The sequence below is a fragment of the Vipera ursinii genome, assembly GCF_947247035.1.
Source record: "Vipera ursinii genome assembly, chromosome: 1".
NCBI classification, from domain to species: Eukaryota; Metazoa; Chordata; class Lepidosauria; order Squamata; family Viperidae; genus Vipera; species Vipera ursinii.
The window spans coordinates 28,658,295-28,679,767 of NC_139512.1; the positions used below are offsets into that span (position 1 = coordinate 28,658,295).

The window sequence follows — 21,473 nt, forward strand, 5'->3', positions numbered from 1 at the left end:
GTCATTAGGCTTATCCTGAGTGAGCAGTTATCGCCCGGAGCTGTCCAGCCCCTCTGCTGATCTGCACCATCAGCCTCCTGCTGTGCTGTCCCTTTGTGTATGCTGGGAGGCATACACTGCAAAGGTTACTGGGTTTGAGCCAGTTGGCTCCTTGACCCTGTTACACTCTGCGGTTTCATTTTATCACACTGCATATTAATGCTCTTGACCCAAGCTTTTCGGTATATTGCATCAAGGCAGCTTTAAATGTTTGATGCAATAACCTAATGAAGACAATATGTGCTATGAAATGGAAAATCTCATAAAAGCTTCACCCTCGCCCAATGGGCTGCCTTTTATTTCTATCAAGTCCTGCCAAACTCAGAAAAAAAGACCTACTTGGATTTCTGGAAAGAACTTTGTTGCTATTAGGGTAACCAAATGAACCTTGAAAATCTATCCCAACAATTCTCTTGCTCAACATATACCTTTTTCTTTCTCATATTTTTTCCTTCCCAGGACCAAGAAGTCTTTTTTGTAATAGTCCAACTCCCTCCATTCCTGCTCTGTCCTTCATGTTTATGGAATCTGTTGTACATTTCATTACAGTTTCAGATCCTGCACAACTGACATTTGTTCAAGATATTCTTTCTGTCTTCCAAATTTAATCAGATCAGGAAATAGATAGCAGATTAATGAACTGGAGCAAAGTTTTAATCATGGGACATGAATGGAGTTTAGGTTTAAGCCTAATTGCTTCTGTGTTGCTAATAATTATTAGTTTAGCTTAAATTTTCCTAATTTTATTTAATGGATTAATCTGCAGGGTTTTTACCTTCTCTGCTTAGTCTAGTAAAATTGCCAATTTTACTAGACTAATTTTGCCAATTTTACTAGACTAATTTTGCTGAGGAGAAGCAAAACATATTCTGGCTTCTGCTTCTGGTAGGACACAATTGGATGGATCCTTTACTGATTGATGAGCCTATGTAGCCCTACAATCTGCAGTCTAGGGCTAAGTCCTCTAACATGCCCCAGAATTTCAACTTAATCATCTTAGCTTGGAGTCCATATTAACTTCTTGAAATATGCTCAGCTTTTCCCCAATTCTTTGCAAATCATTGTATGCTCACTTATCTATAATTTGAAAAGTATAACAGGTAAAATGAGCAGCTTTTGTTATTTTCCATCTTCATAGTAAGAAACTGCCAAATGTTATCCCTTTTTGTAAAGAGCATCAATCATGGTATCAAGATTTATGTCACTCTTAAGAAAATAGTTCAGTTAAGCATAATAATGCCCCTTTGTCCAGATTTCCTTTTTATGGAGTGCCCATAACTCTCAAGAAAAACTGTATACAATGTATTCATATTTTTGTTTTACATGAAGACCTGCATGGTCCAATGTTTAGAAGATCAGAAATATGTCTTGTGTGCAACCAATATTTTTTAGAAGAATGGGAAGAATTGATATTCATGACAAGAGGAACAATTTTCAAAACATTAAAACAATGTAGAAACTTTTGCTTGTGCCCTTCCCAGACTTACCTGTTTCCTAAGTATGTTCTACGTGAAGCCAACTTAGTATGGCATGGCATGCTTTGCTGGAGGCATTGAAGTTAAGATCCAAAGAATTATGAAGTCAGCTAAGATCACAACAAGGGGGCTTTGGGGCACTGCCCAAAGGGTTCTTTTCCAAAAGGCAACTGGACTTTCTTAGTGTTTTCTTTGAAAACATTTTGCTCCTCATCCAAGAAACTTCTTCATGAACTGAAGAAGATTCTTGGATGAGAAGCAAAACATTTAAAAAAAACCAAGAAAGTCCAGTTGTGTTTTAGAAAAAGCATCTTTGGGACAAACCATGACATGGATGATTGAGAGAGACATTTAGCCATGCCCTTTGGAGCCCTAGATTCAGCAGCTTCCATTTGAATGGGGGAGGGAAAACATTTGGAGTCAGAGTGATGTAAGCAGGCATTGTGGCAAGTCTAGCACTTTCCTATGACGGTCACGATGTCATGGGCATATCCAAAAGGTACAGAACTTGTGGTGTGATGTTGCAATATTGCTTTCATCACTCTGACAAAAGCCACTCATTTTTGCATGAGATGTTCACAATACAAGGTGATAGAGGAAGGCAGCTCCCAAGGTTTTATTTAACTTTATTCCCCAAGCTTTGTGTGAGAGATATGTATTTTGTATCAGTAGACTTTCCAGCCTATTCCTTAAATGAAGACCCTTAAGCGAAGCTCTCTTCCTGCAAAACTAAGTTAGAAATGCTAGGCCTCACCCTTACTTAAAGTCCTTCCAGGCTTATTTCTTAATCAGAGTTGCTAAAAAATAAAACTGTATCCTTGCTACATGAAATATCATGCCCTCCACACTGGTTTCTGCTGAAGTAAAATCTGCATCAGAACAGAAAAATAACCCTCTTCAAAAAGGGGCAGCTTATTTATTTCTTCATGGCCGACTGCAGAGGAAAGCTAACCTGGACCATCTTCTTGGCTCATGTGTAAGCCTTTCTCTTTCAAAACAGTGGAATTGTTGGGGGAAGGAAAGAAAAAAAAATCTCTGATCCATGCTGAAGTTGACAGATTAAAATAATAAACACTCCCACCCCCGGCCGCCCTGTCTGGTGAGGCCTGTGTAAGCAACTGCCTGCTGGAATGGAGGAACAGCTGCTAAGACAAAATCAAAGGCAGCTTTTTACAGAGATACAGGACTATACATCTAACTAACCCTGTCAATCAGCATTGCTCCAGGCCTTTAACAAATCAAGATTATTCTTCCACCTTGCGCAAGAAGATGTCAGAGGGCTGTTGTTCTGTTTATCTTCCTCCCTCACCTTTTTTCACCATTTAAAGAACAGACTCATTGTACGTGGTATTCCTATTACCAGCTTGTCAACCTCCAGCTGATTAAAGTTAGGAAGAATCCTTTCTCTGGGGACAGGTTGCTCATTAATTGCCTATCACAAAGTCATAGGCATCTTTATTAGAACCTGTTTACATTGGCTCTTGGAAGAGCAGAGGTCATTGTTGGTAACTAGATTTATTGCCAGACCATTTTAATAAGAGGCAGAAATATCAGACTCATTGATCTCCCTCCCACACTATTGACTTGTTTCATGGCTTACAAGTTTCCCCATCTTGCTGGAGCCCCCCTTCCCCCCCCTTCACCTAGTTCGCAAACTATCTGAAATTGTAAGACAAGCTATTCTCTTCCTGCAATGCTTTGATAACATTTTGTGGATTTGATCAATACAAACCAAATCATGTAATTGTTTAAAGTCCAGTGATTCAAGTAAGAAGTGTAAACAATTGGCAACTGCTGATGGATACACACTGGCAGTCTTCACTGCGAAGCAGCCTAAATGTGTAAATAAATAATTATTGGTATTCATTTCAAAATAGATAGGAACTGAGTTCCTCCCAGTTCCTCTGAAAATGATGGCAGAGTTAAGTACAGTAAAGTTGAGTGACCTTCAGAGCCAGTTTGGTCTAGTGATTAAGGCATCAGGTTAGAAAGCGGGAGACCATGAGTTCAAGTCCTGCCTTAGCCATTAAAATCAATTGGGTGAATTTGGGCCAGCTACACTCTCTCAGCCAAACCCACCTCACAGGGTTGTTGTGGGGAAAATAGGGAGAGGATGTTGGATATATTTGCTGCCTTGAGCTATTTGTGAAATAAGAAAGAAAGAAAGAAAGAAAGAAAGAAAGAAAGAAAGAAAGAAAGAAAGAAAGAAAGAAAGAAAGAAAGAAGGAAAGAAAGAAAGATCTGACGAAAGGAGGCTATCTTCATGAATAAATGAGGTAAGAGTAATCCACAGTGAGGTTAAGGGCAGGTGCCTGAGCAAATCACATGTAGAGGACTACAGAGATAGTCTTGGTGAAGGTATGGGGCAATTGCTAAGAAAACATGAACTTAGCCCCAAAAGATGGGAGAGGATGAAAAAAAAATTGAGATTACTTTGCCTTGACTTTCTTTGATATCAAACAGATGGAGCGGAAAAGATCTGTCAGCCTTTGCTTATTACATCCTTTAACAATAAAGTTGAGTTCCAAGAGTTTGTGTGGTATTCCGACAGTTTGAAGGGCTGATACCAACCCACCTAAGAGAAGGAACTCCACAATTAAACCTGCAAACAACTGCATGGACAGACTGAAATATTTAGGCATGTTTGGATCCCAAATGATGAGACATCCAGGTTGAGTATCAAGAAATGTGGGCAAATAACAAGAACATTTAACAGATTTTTAAGACCAGAAAAATTATGGCACAATCAACAGACTTAGAATGCAACAAATAAAATCTGAATATAGATATTTTGCTAAACAATGAAGTTCCCTCTTTGATGAATCAGCATTCATACATTTTATGAAATTCATGCATATATTACATCAAATTTATATAGCGGTCATGAAGCTGCATGAATTTGAATTCATTACATATGTCCAAAACTAACCTTCAAATTTAACGGACACTCCTTCACTCCAGTCCATAGAAGAGCAATTTTATTATAATCAAGAATAAACACAGTAGAAGTTTAATAGAAGCAAAGGAGGTTAAAGAAAAATGAAAAGACAATGGAGAATACACAAAGTATGGAACTATTGCACATATTCCTCACCCAACCAAAGTTACACTCACAATCTTACAAAGATGAATAGAGTGATCAAGGCAATGAAATGACAATGAAGACTTAGATTTCAAAGAAAAGGCAGAGAAGGATCAGAAAGAAGGATATAAAAATGGCTAAAGGAAGAGTATATGATAACATAAGCAGATTAACTTTACTGACTACAGCAAAGCCTTTGGTTATAAAACTCATGCCAGGACATGGAACATACTAAGGTTAATGGGTGTGCCAGAACATTAGATTAGTCTTTTGGGGAGCTTTCCCCAATTGGAGAAAGGGGGTAGGATAGAAGAAAAAAAAGGGAAGTAAGGATGCACATTATCTTATATCTGATTGTCTTATTTTCAGCAAATACATTATCAAAGTAGTAGGAATTACATGGGGAATTGGAACTAATTTGGGAGTTATGTTAATAATCCAGTGCCACTCAGGATTAAACCTGAGAAAGGGAAAAGAATGAAGAAGGAGTTATAGATTCTGCTCTGAGTCTTGCACACATTTGTAATCTCCCATTGATAGGAGGGCAAACAATTGCTTCAGAGTTGTTCACACACAGTATGGTCAAAAAAGTCAGGATGGCCACAACAGTAGGTTTGAAGCACTGTTCATTCATCTTTGTTCCCTACTTGGCACTCAGCTTTTACCTGTGGCTCCAAGTAGTTATAACACATGCAGCAGCCACTCTCTTGTAAACCATCTTGGCAGAAGAGTCAAATCAGGTGCGAGTTGCCAACAGGTCTTCAACCTTCAGTGAGGTAGAAGATCTCTCTATTGCAGCATGTGAAGTCTGACCCTGACAGATTGAATGGGAGAGACTAATCAACATTCCAACAGTCAAGAAGCCAGACCCAGCAGATGTTCTGTGACAAGATACTTAGACATCCTGGTAATCCACTGTAGCAGAAGAGATGTCCAGATGTAATGGTTGTCTTTATACCTGGATTTGTGGTCTCTTCTCCTGAGTGTGGGACAGTCCATAGAGCTATGGCTGCTCTACATAAGACTCCACCATGCACTTTTTTTCTATTGTGCAATTCATCTTCATTTACAAACCATCTGCAATTCACTTCAGTTCCAAACTTAATTTATTGAGTCCTGCAGTTATGGGGGATGAATGATGAAACAACAGTGAAAATGACTATGAGTAGTTGTACTCACAGTCATGGGCTGCCTTTGAATCAATGTTTGTTTACCTCAGTACCCATGGTAGCAAAAGCATCCAGCAGCATCCAGAGTGCCTGGGCAACCATTTTTAGGATAGTACTGCCCACCCTCACATGATGAAGGGGATTAGAAAAGATACCTTAAACATTGCTTGCCCTACAACATCTGGCTAGCTAACTGTGACTGGTAGATAATCTCCTTAGCAGTTGAGTATCAAGAAAAAAAAACAAATCACAAAAAACTCATTATCAAAACCCGGAATATCAACAGATTGCTGGATAGAGACAAGGCATCAAGGCTTGAAAGACAAACACCACGCATAGTAGCTAAACTTCATCATTATAGCAGTGACATTACTGCGCTCAGACCAAGCTTTCAGATGACAGTTCGTTACAGGATGCAGCAAGTAGATATATGCTATTTGGAAATGGGAAATACAGAGTGACAAGATTCACAGAGTAGGTTTTGGAATCATAATGTTCTGTTGAAAAACATCTCACCTACTGGAATAAATGAATGTACTACATAGTTCTGCTTCCCTCTCAAGAAGTCCTGGTGCATATCTCCACAAAGCTGAAAGTCAGAGAGCTGTTGTTATCCCTTCTCTCTTATAAAGATGTATGTCCTGTACTCTGTACCAATGTCACATTAAACAACTGGAGAAATTTCACATGTGCTTTCCCCACTCCATCCTCACTATTTGTTGGCAAGACTGTGTCTCCAACCAGGAAGTCTTGGATCACACAAAGACCATGAGCATTGAGACTCTTATTATCAGAACCATAGGTGGGACACATCATCAGAATAGCCAACCACCCTATGTCTCACAATTCCTCCAGCATGTACTGGAGACTGAAAAGTGACCTTGAGGTCATCCACGCAAGTTATACAAAGATGCTGTGAAGGAAACCATATGCCATTGTGACATCCGGCCAAAGGAACTAGAAGCTGAAGCTGATGACAGAACTCACTGGAGAGCCCTAGGCTACAAAGGCTTTGAAGACAGCTACCACCAAAGCCTGAACAATATCAAGAATAACATCCACTTATTATAACAATGGACTTCCAGAATCCCCATTGTGCTAGACTCTGCGCTTCCAGACTGGGTCTACAAAACCACCTTTGTTTCAACAGATAAATTGCACAACAACATGCCTTCTTCAAACCCAAAAGAATACACACAAACACACATGTGACAACCCTGAATTTCTTAAAATGACTTTATTATAGAATTAGAGCATGCAAAAGACTTAGCCATGCTAGATCAGCTGACTGGATAACTTCTGCTCAATTCAAGCTGGGGAGCCTGACAGAAACAAGAAACAACCTGTGATATGCAGATTACTCTTCATTGTTACATGAAAGCAAAATTAACCTAGAAGAGCTTATTATGAAATTAAAAAATGGAAAATCAAAAATCTGGATTAGTGGTAAATATTAAGAAGATTAACACCAATTAAGCACACTTAGTGCACTTATAGTTGATTGTGAAGAATCAAAATGGCAGATAGTTTTGTTTTGGGATGTCAAGAATGGATAAATAAGGACTATGCACTGGAGAAGCAAAGGGAAGATTTATTCTAGAGAGGAAGGAGTGATAAATGTAGACAAGATGATGAAGGATAAAGATATTTTTGTGACAACAAAGCTCAGAAGTAGAGATCAATTCTTTCTTGAGGACCATTGTACATAGCTAAGAAAGGTGAAAGGGGCAGGGGAGAAAAAAGATCATTTACACAAGACATCATTTTGTAAAGATGAGGAAAGTGTAAAATGGCAAGAGATATTTTTTTAAAAAAAAATAATAATCAAGAATTGGTTGGTCATGCCAGAGACAGATGAATAGAGTTTGACATCTTACAAATCTTTATTATTATTTTTTTTACAGAGAGGGAGTTGTTTCCTTCTCTACTAACTTCAGCCACACTTTCAGAGACCTATGTGAGCGGGAAAAAGTCTGTGAAGCATTCAATATCTCTCTCTCTCTCTCTCTTTAGCTGTTGTTGATGAAATTTAAAGATGGATGAAGCAGCAAATTTGGGGGTTCTTCTACTGGAAATAGTTGCATGTTTGTAATACAATTTGTTAGTCTGCCAGCAGAAGAACAGAATTTACTATACTGTAGAAAGAATATTTATGCAGGCCTAATACCAGTTCGCAAGATGGCAAAATAAATGCCAAAGCCCCGGGGTTGTCTACCAGATTCCTACAGGAATCCTGCTGAGCAGTTAATCTGTTTGCCACTGTAACCCATCGCCCCAAGTTCATAATTGGCAGAAAGCCCACTTCTAACTTAGCAGAAAGTTGGACCTGACTGTTAAATGTTTGATTGATTTGTAGCAGTTGAGCAAAAGTACCTGATTCCCAGGTAATTCCTAAGGGGCAGTAATAAAGCACCTGCCCAAGTTCAGTCCTTACTACCCAGTTAAAAATAGATCATGAAACAGAAAGAACCTGAACATTCACATTAGCCATTTATGATATCATTTAGCCAATGTTGTGATAAAACAGCACTAGGCTTTATATCACCATAGCAACAGCTGGGTTGCTGCTAATCAATCACATTCTTTTGCACCTAAGCGTGGCACAAAAATGCTTTGGCAACATCCATGTCTGCTGTGTCCCCATGATGCTGCCTCCATTTCATCCTCAGCCCAAGACTAAGGTAGACATAAGTCATTCTTAAATCATTCTTAAGCTGTATCACTGTTAAAATTGTGTTTTCCTCCTTATTCTAATTCTACCCTTGGGTATCCTCTATAAGCATGGAAAATCTTTGGCTTAGGAAGGAAGTCCGAGGAGTGCAGTGAATAGAAACAGAAATAGAGGCAGGATTTATTGTAGACCACCCAAGGTGACATGATGAAGAAATAAATAAGGTTCTAATATGGGGGGGGGTTCCTGCCAACTCAAGGATGGGTAGAAAATAGCACTGCAGCTCAGCTCTAGAAAAGAGTCTTTACTATTCCAAGTCAGAATGAAAACTGCAGACATTAATGAACAAATAGTCCGATCTGGAATAAAGTAACATCCTCAGTTCCTACTAATATCCATAAAAGGGTCTTCTTCCCACCTACTGTTGGCTGAAATAAGGAAATGATGTGTGAGTGGCTGAGTGATAAGGACCTGAACCTTGAGCCTCTTGTTCACAAGCTTTGTATCTAAGGGCTTATCTGTGCCCTGTTCCCCTTGATTCATAATGACATCTCCGTGTACTACATCTAGTTAGACAAAACAATAGCTCACATCTCTGAAGCCAGCTCACTGCTCTAAAGGGTGTATCACAGAATAAATATCAGTCAAGGCCATTTAAATCAGCTATTGAAACCAGGAAGAAATAAAACTAATCTGATACATTTATTTAAACTAAATTCTAACAAAGATCGTGTGTGACCATTAGAAAGTGTTAATATCCAACTATTGCCTTAATCTTACATAGTGTTACTCTATATATCTCTATGTATGGCTTTCCTCAAACATTATGTTTCAACTATGTTGGACAACAAATCTGCTAATAACCATCACAGTTAAATCTCTATAGGATCTCTATAGGTAGATTCATAAAGATTCGTGATCTCTACAGCTACGTTGTAGATAGAATATCTATGTTCAGAAGCAGCATCACTCAATGTTTTTGCTTATCTAGCCAAAGTCAGGAGCAAGAAATTGGTTTGGGAAAATCTGTAGTTTGCAAATCGACCAAAAATAAGGAGGAAAAAGAGGGAGAGACCACCAGCTAGATGCGTATTTGCTTATCAATTCAATGCTAACAATTGAGACTCCAGAAATGTATCTTCTCTGGAGCAGTTCCTGACTGAGAAATGAGGTTCACCTCAAGATCTGATGGCTCCATCCAGCTGGTGTTTCAAAGGGCCCTGTGAGAGATGATGCCATAGAGGGGGAGCTGATGTGAAGGACTACAGTGAGGTGACAGTTTCTCAGGAAGGAGAGGGTACATTCTAGAAAGCGGGGAGGACAGACAATAGGAAGAACAGCATGAAGACGGATAAGAGACAGAGAAAGAGTTTTCATATAGCCACACCATAGAATCTCCCAGGTTATATCCATTAGGTGTTTGGTCTGGCAAGATTCCATCTGTTGCCTCTAAGCAAATAAAAAACTGAACTCAGGTTGAATTGTTTCATGTTATTTGGGGGGCTAGCCTGACAAACCCTGAAGACCTGGCTCTTCACCCAAGCCTTTGATGAGCTGATTGAATCCCCTTTTTCTTCTTTTTCTTTGTTCCCATCTGGGTTTGCTATCTCTGCCACTTTTACCCTGTATATTGTTATTTTAATATCTTGTTTTAATGTTTTAAATGATATTTAAACTACCTAGAGTAATTGGGAGTCAGGCAGTATACAAATTTAATAAATAATAATAGTTTTCTCTTCTTCTCTTCCTTCTTTTACAGTTACTGTGACAGTCGGAGGTAGGCAACATTTGCTTGGACTTTATGACACAGCCGGACAGGTAATACATCTCCAGTTTATTTATTTTCAGGCCATAACTTTTCAATCATGAAACACAAAGCTGTTTTTCTTTCCGTATGACATTCTGAAATAGACATTTTTCATTTCTGTAAAACTATAGAAATATATACAATTCTACAAAAAAGTCATATAATTGCCACCCTAAACTTACAATACCAAATGTGATGAATAATTAGAGAAAATCCAGTTTCCCACATCTCAAAGATTTGCAAGTTTCGCTTGGAATAAAACTTTGATGAGGTCATCCTCTTATATCATTAAAAACAACTATCTCAATGCCATGGATTGTCTTACTTTATCCTGCCAGCTTTGTTTCTGACATTTTTAAATTGATTTCAATTTTTGCCTCATGGAATAGTAGCAATTTGAAAATATGAAAGAGCCAGTCTCATGGTTTACACTGGCAACTAGCACCACCTTCTGGTTAATTTAAGAGACTGTTTCTAAAGCTATGTTCCTCATAATATTAGTATTTCTGAACAGCCTGAGGAGCTTTGGATCATCTTCAAAGATGCTGAAGTCTTCCTATCTTTTCCTTTCATATATTTGAAATAAGAAGTGAATTCCCAGCAGTTACTGCAACCAAGACCGAGTAGCAATTCACGGTTTCATCCTGTGTACTTGTTTGCTCTGACAGGAGGACTACAATCAACTGAGACCCCTCTCCTACGCCAACACAGATGTGTTTTTGATCTGTTTCTCTGTGGTAAACCCTGCTTCCTATCACAATGTCCAAGAGGAATGGGTTCCGGAATTGAAAGTCTGCATGCCACATGTGCCTTATGTTCTGATAGGAACACAGGTAAATGACCAAAAAGAAACAATGGAAATGTTTGTCAACGGTAAACCAGGGTACTCTGTGAAACACAAACTAGTTGGGCAATACCTGGGGAAACTTTCCAACAATGAATTGTATTTCATCACAAAAGTATCCAAAGGCTTCCAAAAATGAAAGGAGTTGAGTGGTTTGTCTCATATTAAAGGTAAAGGTAAAGGTTCCCCCGCACATGCGTGCTAGTCGTTTCCGACTCTAGGGGCCGGTGCTCATCTCCGTTTCAAAGCCGAAGAGCCAGCGCTTGTCCGAGGACGTCTCCATGGTCATGTGGCCGGCATGACTAGACGCCAAAGGCGCATGGAACGCTGTTACCTTCCCACCGTAGTGGTCCCTATTTTTCTACTTGCATTTTTTACGTGCTTTCGAACTGCTAGGTTGGCAGAAGCTGGGACGAGTAACAGGCGCTCACTCTGTTACGCAGCACTCGGGATTCGACCGGCCAAACTGCCGACCTTCTGATCGACAAGCTCAGCGTCCTTCAGAGGTACTGAAAATGAGGCACCTAAATTTGTGTAGAAATCAGTATGGAAGAAAAGCATATCACCTACGAGATGTGCTCAAATAGCTCTGGGCATTTTGCTGCTGAAGTTTATTGTTTGAGAATTAGAGACAGGGGTTCTAAGGATATTTACATTTTATGTTTGTCTATACATTTCTAGATTGACCTTCGAGATGACCCCAGAACTTTGGCTCGGTTATTATACATGAAAGAGAAGCCCCTGACTTATGAACATGGCATCAAATTGGCCAAAGAGGTACTGTTTTCCTTCAACAACAGTAATAGTAGCCAAATTGATATCAGCAGAGTTAAGCTAAAGGCCTTTCTCTTTTTCTCAGGGCTAAGCACACCAGAGATTTCATTCAATCACCATTGCCCCCTAAGAAATATGAAACAATAGATATATCTAAGGGCATTGTCTTTGCAGATCTTGATTTAATTCAATGTATAATATAATTTATTTTCATCATCTAAAGTCTTTACTATGCTGGCCCTTAAGAAAACCTTCCCCAAACTGGTAGCCTTCAGAAATAAGTTTTAGCATTCCTAGACATTGGTCAATGGAATTTGGGTTGTTGTTATCTCAATATATATGGAGGAAAGTTTTAAAAAACTTCCCTACTTTTAGCATTGTCCTCTCATTTATTTCAATTATGTTTTAGACTTGGTTCCCAGCTTCAGAGATACACACATTTTAATTATTTTACTTTGTTACATTTCTTCCGTTTAAGAAATGGATGGAACCAGTTTAGAAACACTGAGCTAGTTATCTATGGAGATTCTCAGTCATCCAGGTCATAGTTGTCCAAAAGATGCTTTTTCATGAGGCCGTTGGATTTTCTTGTTGTTGTTTTTTAAGATGTTTTGCTTCTCATCCAGGAAGCTTCTTCAGCTCAGAGCTGAAGAAGTTTCTTGGATGACAAGCGAAAGGTCTTCAAAGAAAAACAAAAAAATCCAGTTGCCTCATGAAAAAGCATCTTTGGGGCTAAGATAGTTGGGCAGCACCACAAACTATGACAGACCCTTAAAATAAAAGGTAAAGGTAAAGGTTCCCCCGCACATGCGTGCTAGTCGTTTCCGACTCTAGGGGCCGGTGCTCATCTCCGTTTCAAAGCCGAAGAGCCAGCGCTTGTCCGAGGACGTCTTCGTGGTCATGTGGCCAGCATGACTAGACGCCAAAGGCGCCACGGAACACTGTTACCTTCCCACCGGAGTGGTCCCTATTTTTCTACTTGCATTTTTACGTTCTTTCGAACTGCTAGGTGGGCAGAAGCTGGGACGAGTAACAGGCACTCACTCTGTTACGCGGCACTCGGGATTCGACCCGCCAAACTGCCGACCTTCCGATCGACAAGCTCAGCGTCCTAACCCACTGATACAATGCCTATATTTTTAACTGTACAGTGTGTGGCATTCTAAGAATTACTCTCCTGTGTTGGCCATGATCTCTGTAGAAGACATCCTCAGGGGACAGGGAGGAGGCAGGGAAGCCTTGGATAATGATGAAGACCCAGGAACCTGGGCTCAAAAGGGCAAATGAGAAGAAGAGATTCCTACTGCTAGAGTAAGTGCCTGCATTCTCGGATGCTATGGGGCGTGTGCTCCTATTGCCCATGGTTAAGTAAAATTCAGTAGTCTGGTCAATTTAAACCCAGCCAGCACTGTGTACATCTTAGTTACATTTTGATGATTTCTTAGTTACATTTTGATGATTTCTGAACCAACTCATGAGGGAGGCCACACTCTTGACCTGATTTTTTTATCTAGACGGTGGTTGGATGATCTTGGTGGGGGCTCTCCATTTATTATGCCCCTGTCATGGACCGATCATCATCTCCTGCGGATGGTCTTCCGTTTTGCCACCCCCCGCCGTGGGGATACGGAACCAATTAGATGGTACCGTCCCAGACGCTTAATGGATCCTGATAGATTCCAAGCGGCGCTGGGGTCCCCACCTGCCTCCATTGCTCACAGCTCGGCGGATGCCTTAGTGGAAACCTGGGAAAGGGCAGCCACTGAGGCACTTGACCGGGTTGTACCCTTGCGGCCCCTGACCCGGCGCAGATCCCAGCGAGCTCCATGGTTCTCCGCAGAGCTCCGGGAGATGAAGCATCGGAAACGGGGCCTAGAGAGCTGTTGGAGGTCGAGCCGATCCGAACCCGACCGGTTGCGGTTAAGAACCTATATTAGGTCTTATCTCGCAGCGATGAGGGTGGCGAGGTGTAATTACTTCTCTACCCTCATTGCGTCCGCAGATAATCGCCCGGCCGCCCTGTTTAGGGTGACTCGCTCGCTCCTTAATCAGGAGGTGAGGGAGGATCCCTTGCAGGGTCGTGCTGAGGAATTTAGTCAACATCTGTCGGATAAAATCGCTCGGATTCGGACCGGTTTGGACTCCAGCTGGGCAGAGTCAGGCGATCAGGACACGGACGGTCTTGTCAATGTTATCTGGGAAGAGTTTGATTCTGTGACCCCTGATGAAGTGGACAGGATTATGGGGAGGCTGAGCTCCTCCACATGTTTGTTGGATCCGTGCCCTTCCTGGCTGGTTTATGCAGCTAGGGAGAGGACACGAGGCTGGCTCCAGGCGGTTATATCTGCTTCTTTGAGTGAGGGTTATTTCCCCACCGTCTTGAAGGAGGCGGTGGTGAGACCTCTCCTCAAGAAGCCTGCCTTGGACCCAGCTGTATTGAACAACTTTCGTCCAGTCTCCAACCTTCGCTTTCTTGCGAAGGTTGTTGAGAGTGTGGTGGCTCCCTCTGGTCCTGGATGAAGCGGATTATCTGGACCCCTACCAATCGGGTTTCAGGCCCGGGTACAGCACGGAGACGGCATTGGTCGCTCTGGTGAATGATCTCTGGAGGGCTCGAGACAGGGGATATTCCTCTGTCCTAGTCCTATTAGACCTCTCGGCGGCTTTCGATACCATCGACCATGGTATCTTGCTGCGGCGTCTCAGGGGATTGGGAGTGGGAGGCACGGTTCTTCGGTGGTTCTCCTCCTATCTCCTGGGACGTTCGCAGTCGGTGTTGGCAGGGGGGCAGAGATCGGCCCCTAGGTCTCTCGTTTGTGGAGTTCCTCAGGGATCGGTTCTCTCGCCTCTCCTGTTCAACATCTACATGAAACCGCTGGGTGAGATCATTCGTGGTTTTGGAGTTGGGTATCATCAATATGCCGATGATACCCAACTTTTCTTTTCGACCCCAAACCACCCCAGTGATGCCCTCGCTGTGATGTCCCGTTGCCTGGAGGCGGTTCGGGTCTGGATGGGGAGGAACAGACTTCAGCTCAACCCTGACAAGACTGAGTGGCTGTGCATTCCGGCATCCCGGGACATTCAAAATGTTCCATCTCTTTCTATGGGGGGTGAGCTCTTACCCCCCGTGGATAGGGCTCGCAACTTGGGAGTCCTCCTAGATTCACGGCTTACCCTAGAAGATCATGTAGTGGCCGTGACTAGGGGGGCTTTTGCCCAGGTTCGCCTGGTGCGCCAGTTGCGGCCCTATCTGGACCGGGATGCCCTGTGCACGGTCACTCATGCGCTCGTGACCTCTCGCCTTGACTACTGTAATGCTCTCTACATGGGGCTTCCCTTGAAGACCACTCGGAGGCTCCAACTGGTACAGAATGCGGCCGCGAGAGTTGTCTTGGGAGTTTCCCGGTACTCCCATGTTACACCTTTGCTCCGCGAGCTGCATTGGTTACCAGTTGTCTTCCGGGTGAGGTTCAAGGTCTTGGTTATGATCTTTAAGTCCCTACATGGCATGGGTCCGGGGTACCTCGGGGACCACCTGCTGCCGGCTTCAACTCCCCTCCGCCCTGTGCGTTCCCACAGAGAGGGCCTCCTCAGGGTGCCTCCGGTCAGGGAATGCCGACTGGCGGCCCCCAGGGGGAGAGCCTTCTCTGTGGGTGCCCCGGCTTTGTGGAACCAACTGCCGGTGGAGCTCCGGACGGCATCGGACCTCCGAACTTTCCGTCGTGGTCTGAAGACCCATTTGTTTGAATTGGCTGGTCTGGCCTGATGGGGGAGCTGGGTTTTAAATTGTTATTTTAGATTGTATTATTGTTTTTTAATTGGGCATTGATTTAATCTCTGTTTTAACTTTTGTATAGTATTGTATTTTTATTTATATGCCCTGTGAACCGCCCTGAGTCCCCAGGGAGAAGGGCGGTATATAAATTAAATAAAACGTAAACGTAAAACGTAAACGTAAACGTAATTAGGAAAAAAGGGGGTGGGGGGTAACACCCTCCTGGCTTGCTCCTAGGTTCCCAGAGGCATTTGGTACAGGATGCTGGACTAAGTGGGCCTTCAGTCTGATCCAGCAAGGTCTCTTCTTCTACTTCTCATTGTCAGCATTCTTGCTCTTTCTCTTTCATTCAAGATTGGAGCCCAGTGCTACCTGGAGTGTTCAGCTTTGACCCAGAAAGGCCTGAAAGCTGTCTTTGATGAAGCAATCCTCACTATATTCAATCCCAAGAGAAAGAAGAAACTTTGTGCCAAGTGTTGCGGCTGCTGTTCAGTTCTATGATTCCTGGAGTTCAAAATGGACCAGAGTTGCCAGTTAATAGTCCAATCCTGCACAGAGGGACATGACCAGGAAAAAAAAAACTACTTTATAAAGTGATTCCTCCTAATCTGTGATTCCTCTCAAATGCAACTTTGTTTACTTTTCATGCCCTGTTTGTTTGTTTGTTTTTTTATCACTACGCATCTGTAGATACAAGTTCATGTTGAGATAACTTCTCTCTGCTTAGCCAGCAGATAAAAGAAAAAAACTTTAGAAATTCTTGATATGGTCAGAATCCATGATGCACCTGGAAGTGAAAAAAGATCTAAGGATCCTAATCCTGTAACTGTTTCAAAAAGAACAGGTTTTGTTATTAGCAACCCACAGGAAGAAATTAGTAAATCCCATTTTTTTTTTCTTTTTGTGACCCTGTAGTTCAGGGGTGTCAAACTCGCCACATCACATGACATGTTGCAACATATCGCGACTTTTTCCCCATTACCGGAGCTAGGGTGGGCATGGTTTTGGCATGATACATCCAGCCCGCAGGCTGGCAGTTTGACACCCCTGCTGTAGTTCCTTAATTCAGGGTAGAGTCAGAGTGACTGGATACAGCTGAGCATTTACTAGCTGGATGCCCTTCCTGATGCCTACGTGGAGTTCGCAGCAGATATTTGTTTGCAGCAGATAGTAAATCCCAGTATGAATATTGATGATTGAACTTGAAACACACAAAATAATGTTTAGACATTTTTAGCAGCTGACCATGTTGACACATGTAGAAGACCAGTGTTTCAATTCAGTCTTTCCAAACTGAATGCACAGCAATACCTTTGAAATAGATGGCATAGAATACAAAGTCATTCATGTACTATTCTTGTCGTCCTTTTATAAATGAAGAATAATCCAAATATGCTCTCAGGTTGCATTGTCATGTTGCTGTTGGATGTGTGAGAATCCACTTCTTAAATGAAATCTGAGGCTCTCACACTGTGCATTTTTCAAAATCATTTGGAAATAGTAATTGTCTGGATTTGAGAAGTCAGAATGGGTGCAGGGGAAAATGTACATATGTCCTGTTTGCGAATCTAGTCTTCTCTTCCTAGAATTTGTTTTTTATTCAAATGTATGTAGCCAACAAAAACTACAAACTGCTCTTTAAACAGTATAAATCAGTGTTCCTCAGCCTCAGCAACGTTAAGGGGGGTGGACTTCAGCTCCCAGAAAGTTTGAAGTCCACCCATCTTAAAGTTGCTGAGATTGGGAAACACTGGTATAGATGATCTCAGCTCAAATCCGGTTCCTAATTACTAATTTTCTTGACAATATGGGAGCAGTTGGCCATTGTTTTCCTCTGGGACACTTTTTTTTTAACTCTTAGGATAGTCTACAGGTTTGGTATTATTCCTTGGTGGTTTTCCATCCAAGTACTAACTACGCCTGTAACTGTCTACCTTCTGAGTTCAGACAGGCTAGGACAGGTGGGTCACTTATGCTATTTGCACAATCAAGATCAAAAGGCAGCTTGAGGTAGAATATAAGAAGATCCTGAGAAAATTGATATATGCATCTCACGCACATGGATGTATGCTCACACAAAACAGACACACAAACACACACTGCCATTCTTACCTCTTTCCCCAACCTGGAAAAAATAGTTTAAACTACTAAAATGCTTACTGAATGCAGGATTTTTATTAGGAGCAGCAGTGCATTAGAAGCAATGTTTGCTTCAATGTTGGGATGAAGCATATACAAAATGGCTTCAACTGCTCTCTTTTTCAATAGCTTCACCTCTTTCTCCTATTGCTTTTGCCATTTCTGCCTGTCTTGATTCAGTCCAATTGGCAATAATCTATGCAGGTGCAAAATGATTCCAATCTATGGCCTCCTCTGGTGATCTGTGGAACTGATCCCCTTGCACAGAGGCCAGGATGTCTGGCTTCATCAGTTTAGATGCTATGTGATTGAAAGCACTGACAACTTCTGTTCTTTCTATCAGGTTTAACTAGTTATAAACATATAACTTAGAAGCTACTTGTGAATACAGAAAAATGGTTGTCATTCCAGTTCCCACCCAGCTAGGAAAGCACAAGAAAGTACCTATTATAACCAAAAGGCTTTTATTGTTGTAAATGCTTTCTTTGCAAATGTTTTCTACAATTTATATCGATACATGATTCTTAAAAGAAACGTTTTAAATATATATTTGTGTATGTGTATTTTTTTAATGTGTTCATGTGTGTGTTTATAAATGATAGAGACTTGTTAATTAATTTCGTGGAGATTGCTTGACCAAAACTCTCATGCTTGGTATGAGTCCTATATGACAAGGATGTTCACAACATGATTCTTGATCTTTGTCACTGGTGCCCACATTGGTAGCCCCCGACTTACAACAGTTCATTTAGCACTGAAAAAGTGACTTATGACTGTTTTTCACATTTACAACCATTGCAGCATTTCCAGGGTCACATGGATCAGATGTTTGACAACTGATTCATATTTATGATGTTTGCAGGGTCACCGGGTCATGTGCTCACCTCTTGTGACCTTCTGACAAGCAACGTCAATGGGGAAGCCAGATTCACTTAACAACTATGTTACTAACTTAACAACTGAAGTGCTTAATTTAACAACTGTGGAAAGAAAGGTTGTAAAATGGGGCAAAATCCATTTAACAACTGCCTTGCTTAGCAAGATAAATTTTGGGCTTAATTGTGATCGTAAGTCAAGGACTACCTATATGTTGACTAATCATTAGATTTGATTGCCTGAATGAGTCGTGTCCAGTTGTTTTCCATGGCTTTCTTTTTCTTGCATGCCAGCAATTGTTTATAATATCTTTTCTGCTGGAGGTCCTGTGAAGCCCTTGGCGTAGTATTGGATACGTAAGTCTGGTAACTGATAGCAAGAGCTTTGTTTGCATTAATACAGTCCTTATCAAACCTTGGTTTGGATTAATGTTGTTGTTGCTTTGGGGGTGCATTATTAAACAGTTAAATGCTGTAGGAGTTCTTGGGTTGGGGTGTTATAATTCCCTAAGAGTACATCAGGAAATTCAGCTGTGTCAGGGCAGACTGGAGAATCTGCAGATGATTTCAGGCCTAAAGTTTGGTTAACATTTGACTTAAATGTTGGGGTCAGCAAGGACAGTTAAGTGCCTAAGTGTTGACACTGAGCAGATCTCTTAACATAGTGATTGGCTTGCCTCTGTCATTGTTACTTATTGTATGTAAGCAAACATTTCCAAAAGTGACATGTTACTCAAGGGGCCAAAGAATTCCATGTTATTCAAGTCATTGCTTCCAAACAGCAAGAAAAGTTTATTCTGAAACATTTGTTATACAATTGGAATAGCTCTAAATAGACCATTCAGCACAACAGGTTTGGCATCACCAAGGGGCTGGAAAGGGAGGGGACAGGAAGCAGAGATGAAACAGAAGAGATGTTTGGACAAGTGCAAGTTTAAAATCAGAACATTTCTGGAAAATGTGAAGGACAGAAGACAGCAGATTCCATCCAGAGCATGCACTGCAGCTGCCAGGAATAGGGATTTCAACATAGAGTGGCTTCCTGATCTTTCCATTCATTCATTGGTAGTCAGGTTTCTCACTTGTGTCAGTAACCATTCACACACTGTTCAGGCTTTGTCCAAGTAGCTATTTTCCCCTTTCTTGCTTTTCTTTTTTAACAAATAGAAGACTTTAGAAGTACTACCACAGAGATAGCACCAGTCAGTATGAGTTCTTCTAGGCTCATGCAGAGAAAAGAAGAATCTTCAGCTGAGTAATGAAATGTTTGCAGGAAAACAACTAAGCTCAGAGAACACCAAGGCTCAACAGCTCGATCCTTAGCTGCATATGTTATCTTTAAACTACTAAAACCCTTGTGTCCGTATGATACTTTGTAACCTTCAGTTGGGCAAAATGGTGTGTCATAGAACAATAATGTTTGAATCAATGTATCTCAATTGAGCTAACTTACAGAATGTGTCCAAAATCTGGGCCCATGACTCCTATAGGATTGAAATTTGGCAAAGTTGTAGCCGCTTCACCGCAACCGCATCTTCTGATTACACTTCCCAGAAACCTGTAAGCTGTATGGTGTAAGGAAAAATGGGTGGTGCATATCCCCACATTCTGACTCAGTCAGAATCCAATCAATCCAATCAGCTGATGGCAAGGCTCTATGGGCAAACAGCCATTGGCTGCTTTGGACTGAGGCCAAAATTCAAAATATATTAATGGTGATGGCTGGTGAGGAGAGAAGCAGGGAGTGACTTGGGTAGCAACATAGGGAGGGTTGGCTGGCTGGTACCATCAGTTGATGGGTGAGCTCTCTTCCTCCCAGTAGGAAGTCCTTGGGATACATAGGAATGGGTGTGTGTGTGTGTGAGGATGCAGTTATCTTCACAGTCTGCTGTTCTCTTTTGTTCCCCTAGCTCACCACAAAGTGGTATGCAGTACTGTGAGACAGAGAAGGAAGACTGACTAGGAAGTGCCAGTGACAAGTAAGCCTTCTTCTTCCCTTCAGAGACAGAACTATGGGGACATACCAAAATAGAGAGTGGGGGGGGTGCACTTATTCTCATGGTTCATCACTCCCTTTGTTTCCACTTCCCTTAGTGAAGTGGCAGGCATTTCCACAGTCAGCTAAGGAGAAGGAGGAAGCAGCTTCTCCCGAAGTCGTGAGGAGAGGAGAAACAGCACAAGCCCGTATTATAATATGTGGAAAGAAGAATGACCCAAAGAATCACAGGTTGTCTAGTCTACTAGTAAAAAGAAAATCATTCCAAAGCATGCATAACTTCTTTTAGAGATATTTTTCTCCTAATCATGATGCTGCAAGTATCCACCCAGTTAGCCAGTTTGTCATTTGGTGTATGAGATGAGGTCTCTTTTGTTGAACATATTATTGCTTTCCACCAATTATTTCTTTCATTATGCAGAATAGAGGAGGGATCACCTGGTGTCCTATTTTCCAACTCTATTCTGATGCAGTTAAGTGCTGGTGTTTAATAAATATCAAGCTAGATTTTTGCTAATTGAATTGAGTAGGGTGTGTGTGGGGAGGGTGTTTTGCCCTCATCTGGACATAAGTTATTTAACAAGCAGAAGCTTATCGGAATCATCACTGCCAGTCAAATACATATTCCAGGATGTGGTGCACTGTGACCTGAGTTACAAGAAAAAAAATAACCTTTGAGGGAGGAGACAAAAAATGTAATAGCCTTCTAATCTAAGGGATCCTAAGAGGTCCTATAATGAGGTTTCCTCAATCCTGAAACTGCTATCAATCAAATTGCAGTCTAAAGGAAGAAGGATCATAGCTGAGTTGTATAGCACATTCAG

General features: G+C 41.5%; 1 protein-coding gene across 1 annotated transcript in view; it reads left to right on the plus strand.

Annotated features, from left to right (window-relative positions):
* The window catches only part of RHOJ (ras homolog family member J), a 76,904-nt gene extending 58,579 nt beyond the window's left edge, over positions 1-18,325 (plus strand). The window contains 4 exon segments of the mRNA XM_083359459.1: positions 10,196-10,254; positions 10,912-11,076; positions 11,769-11,864; positions 15,994-18,325. Coding sequence (XP_083215585.1) covers positions 10,196-10,254; positions 10,912-11,076; positions 11,769-11,864; positions 15,994-16,140 — 467 coding nt within the window. The 3' untranslated portion in view covers positions 16,141-18,325.
* Positions 18,326-21,473: the final 3,148 nt, after the last annotated feature.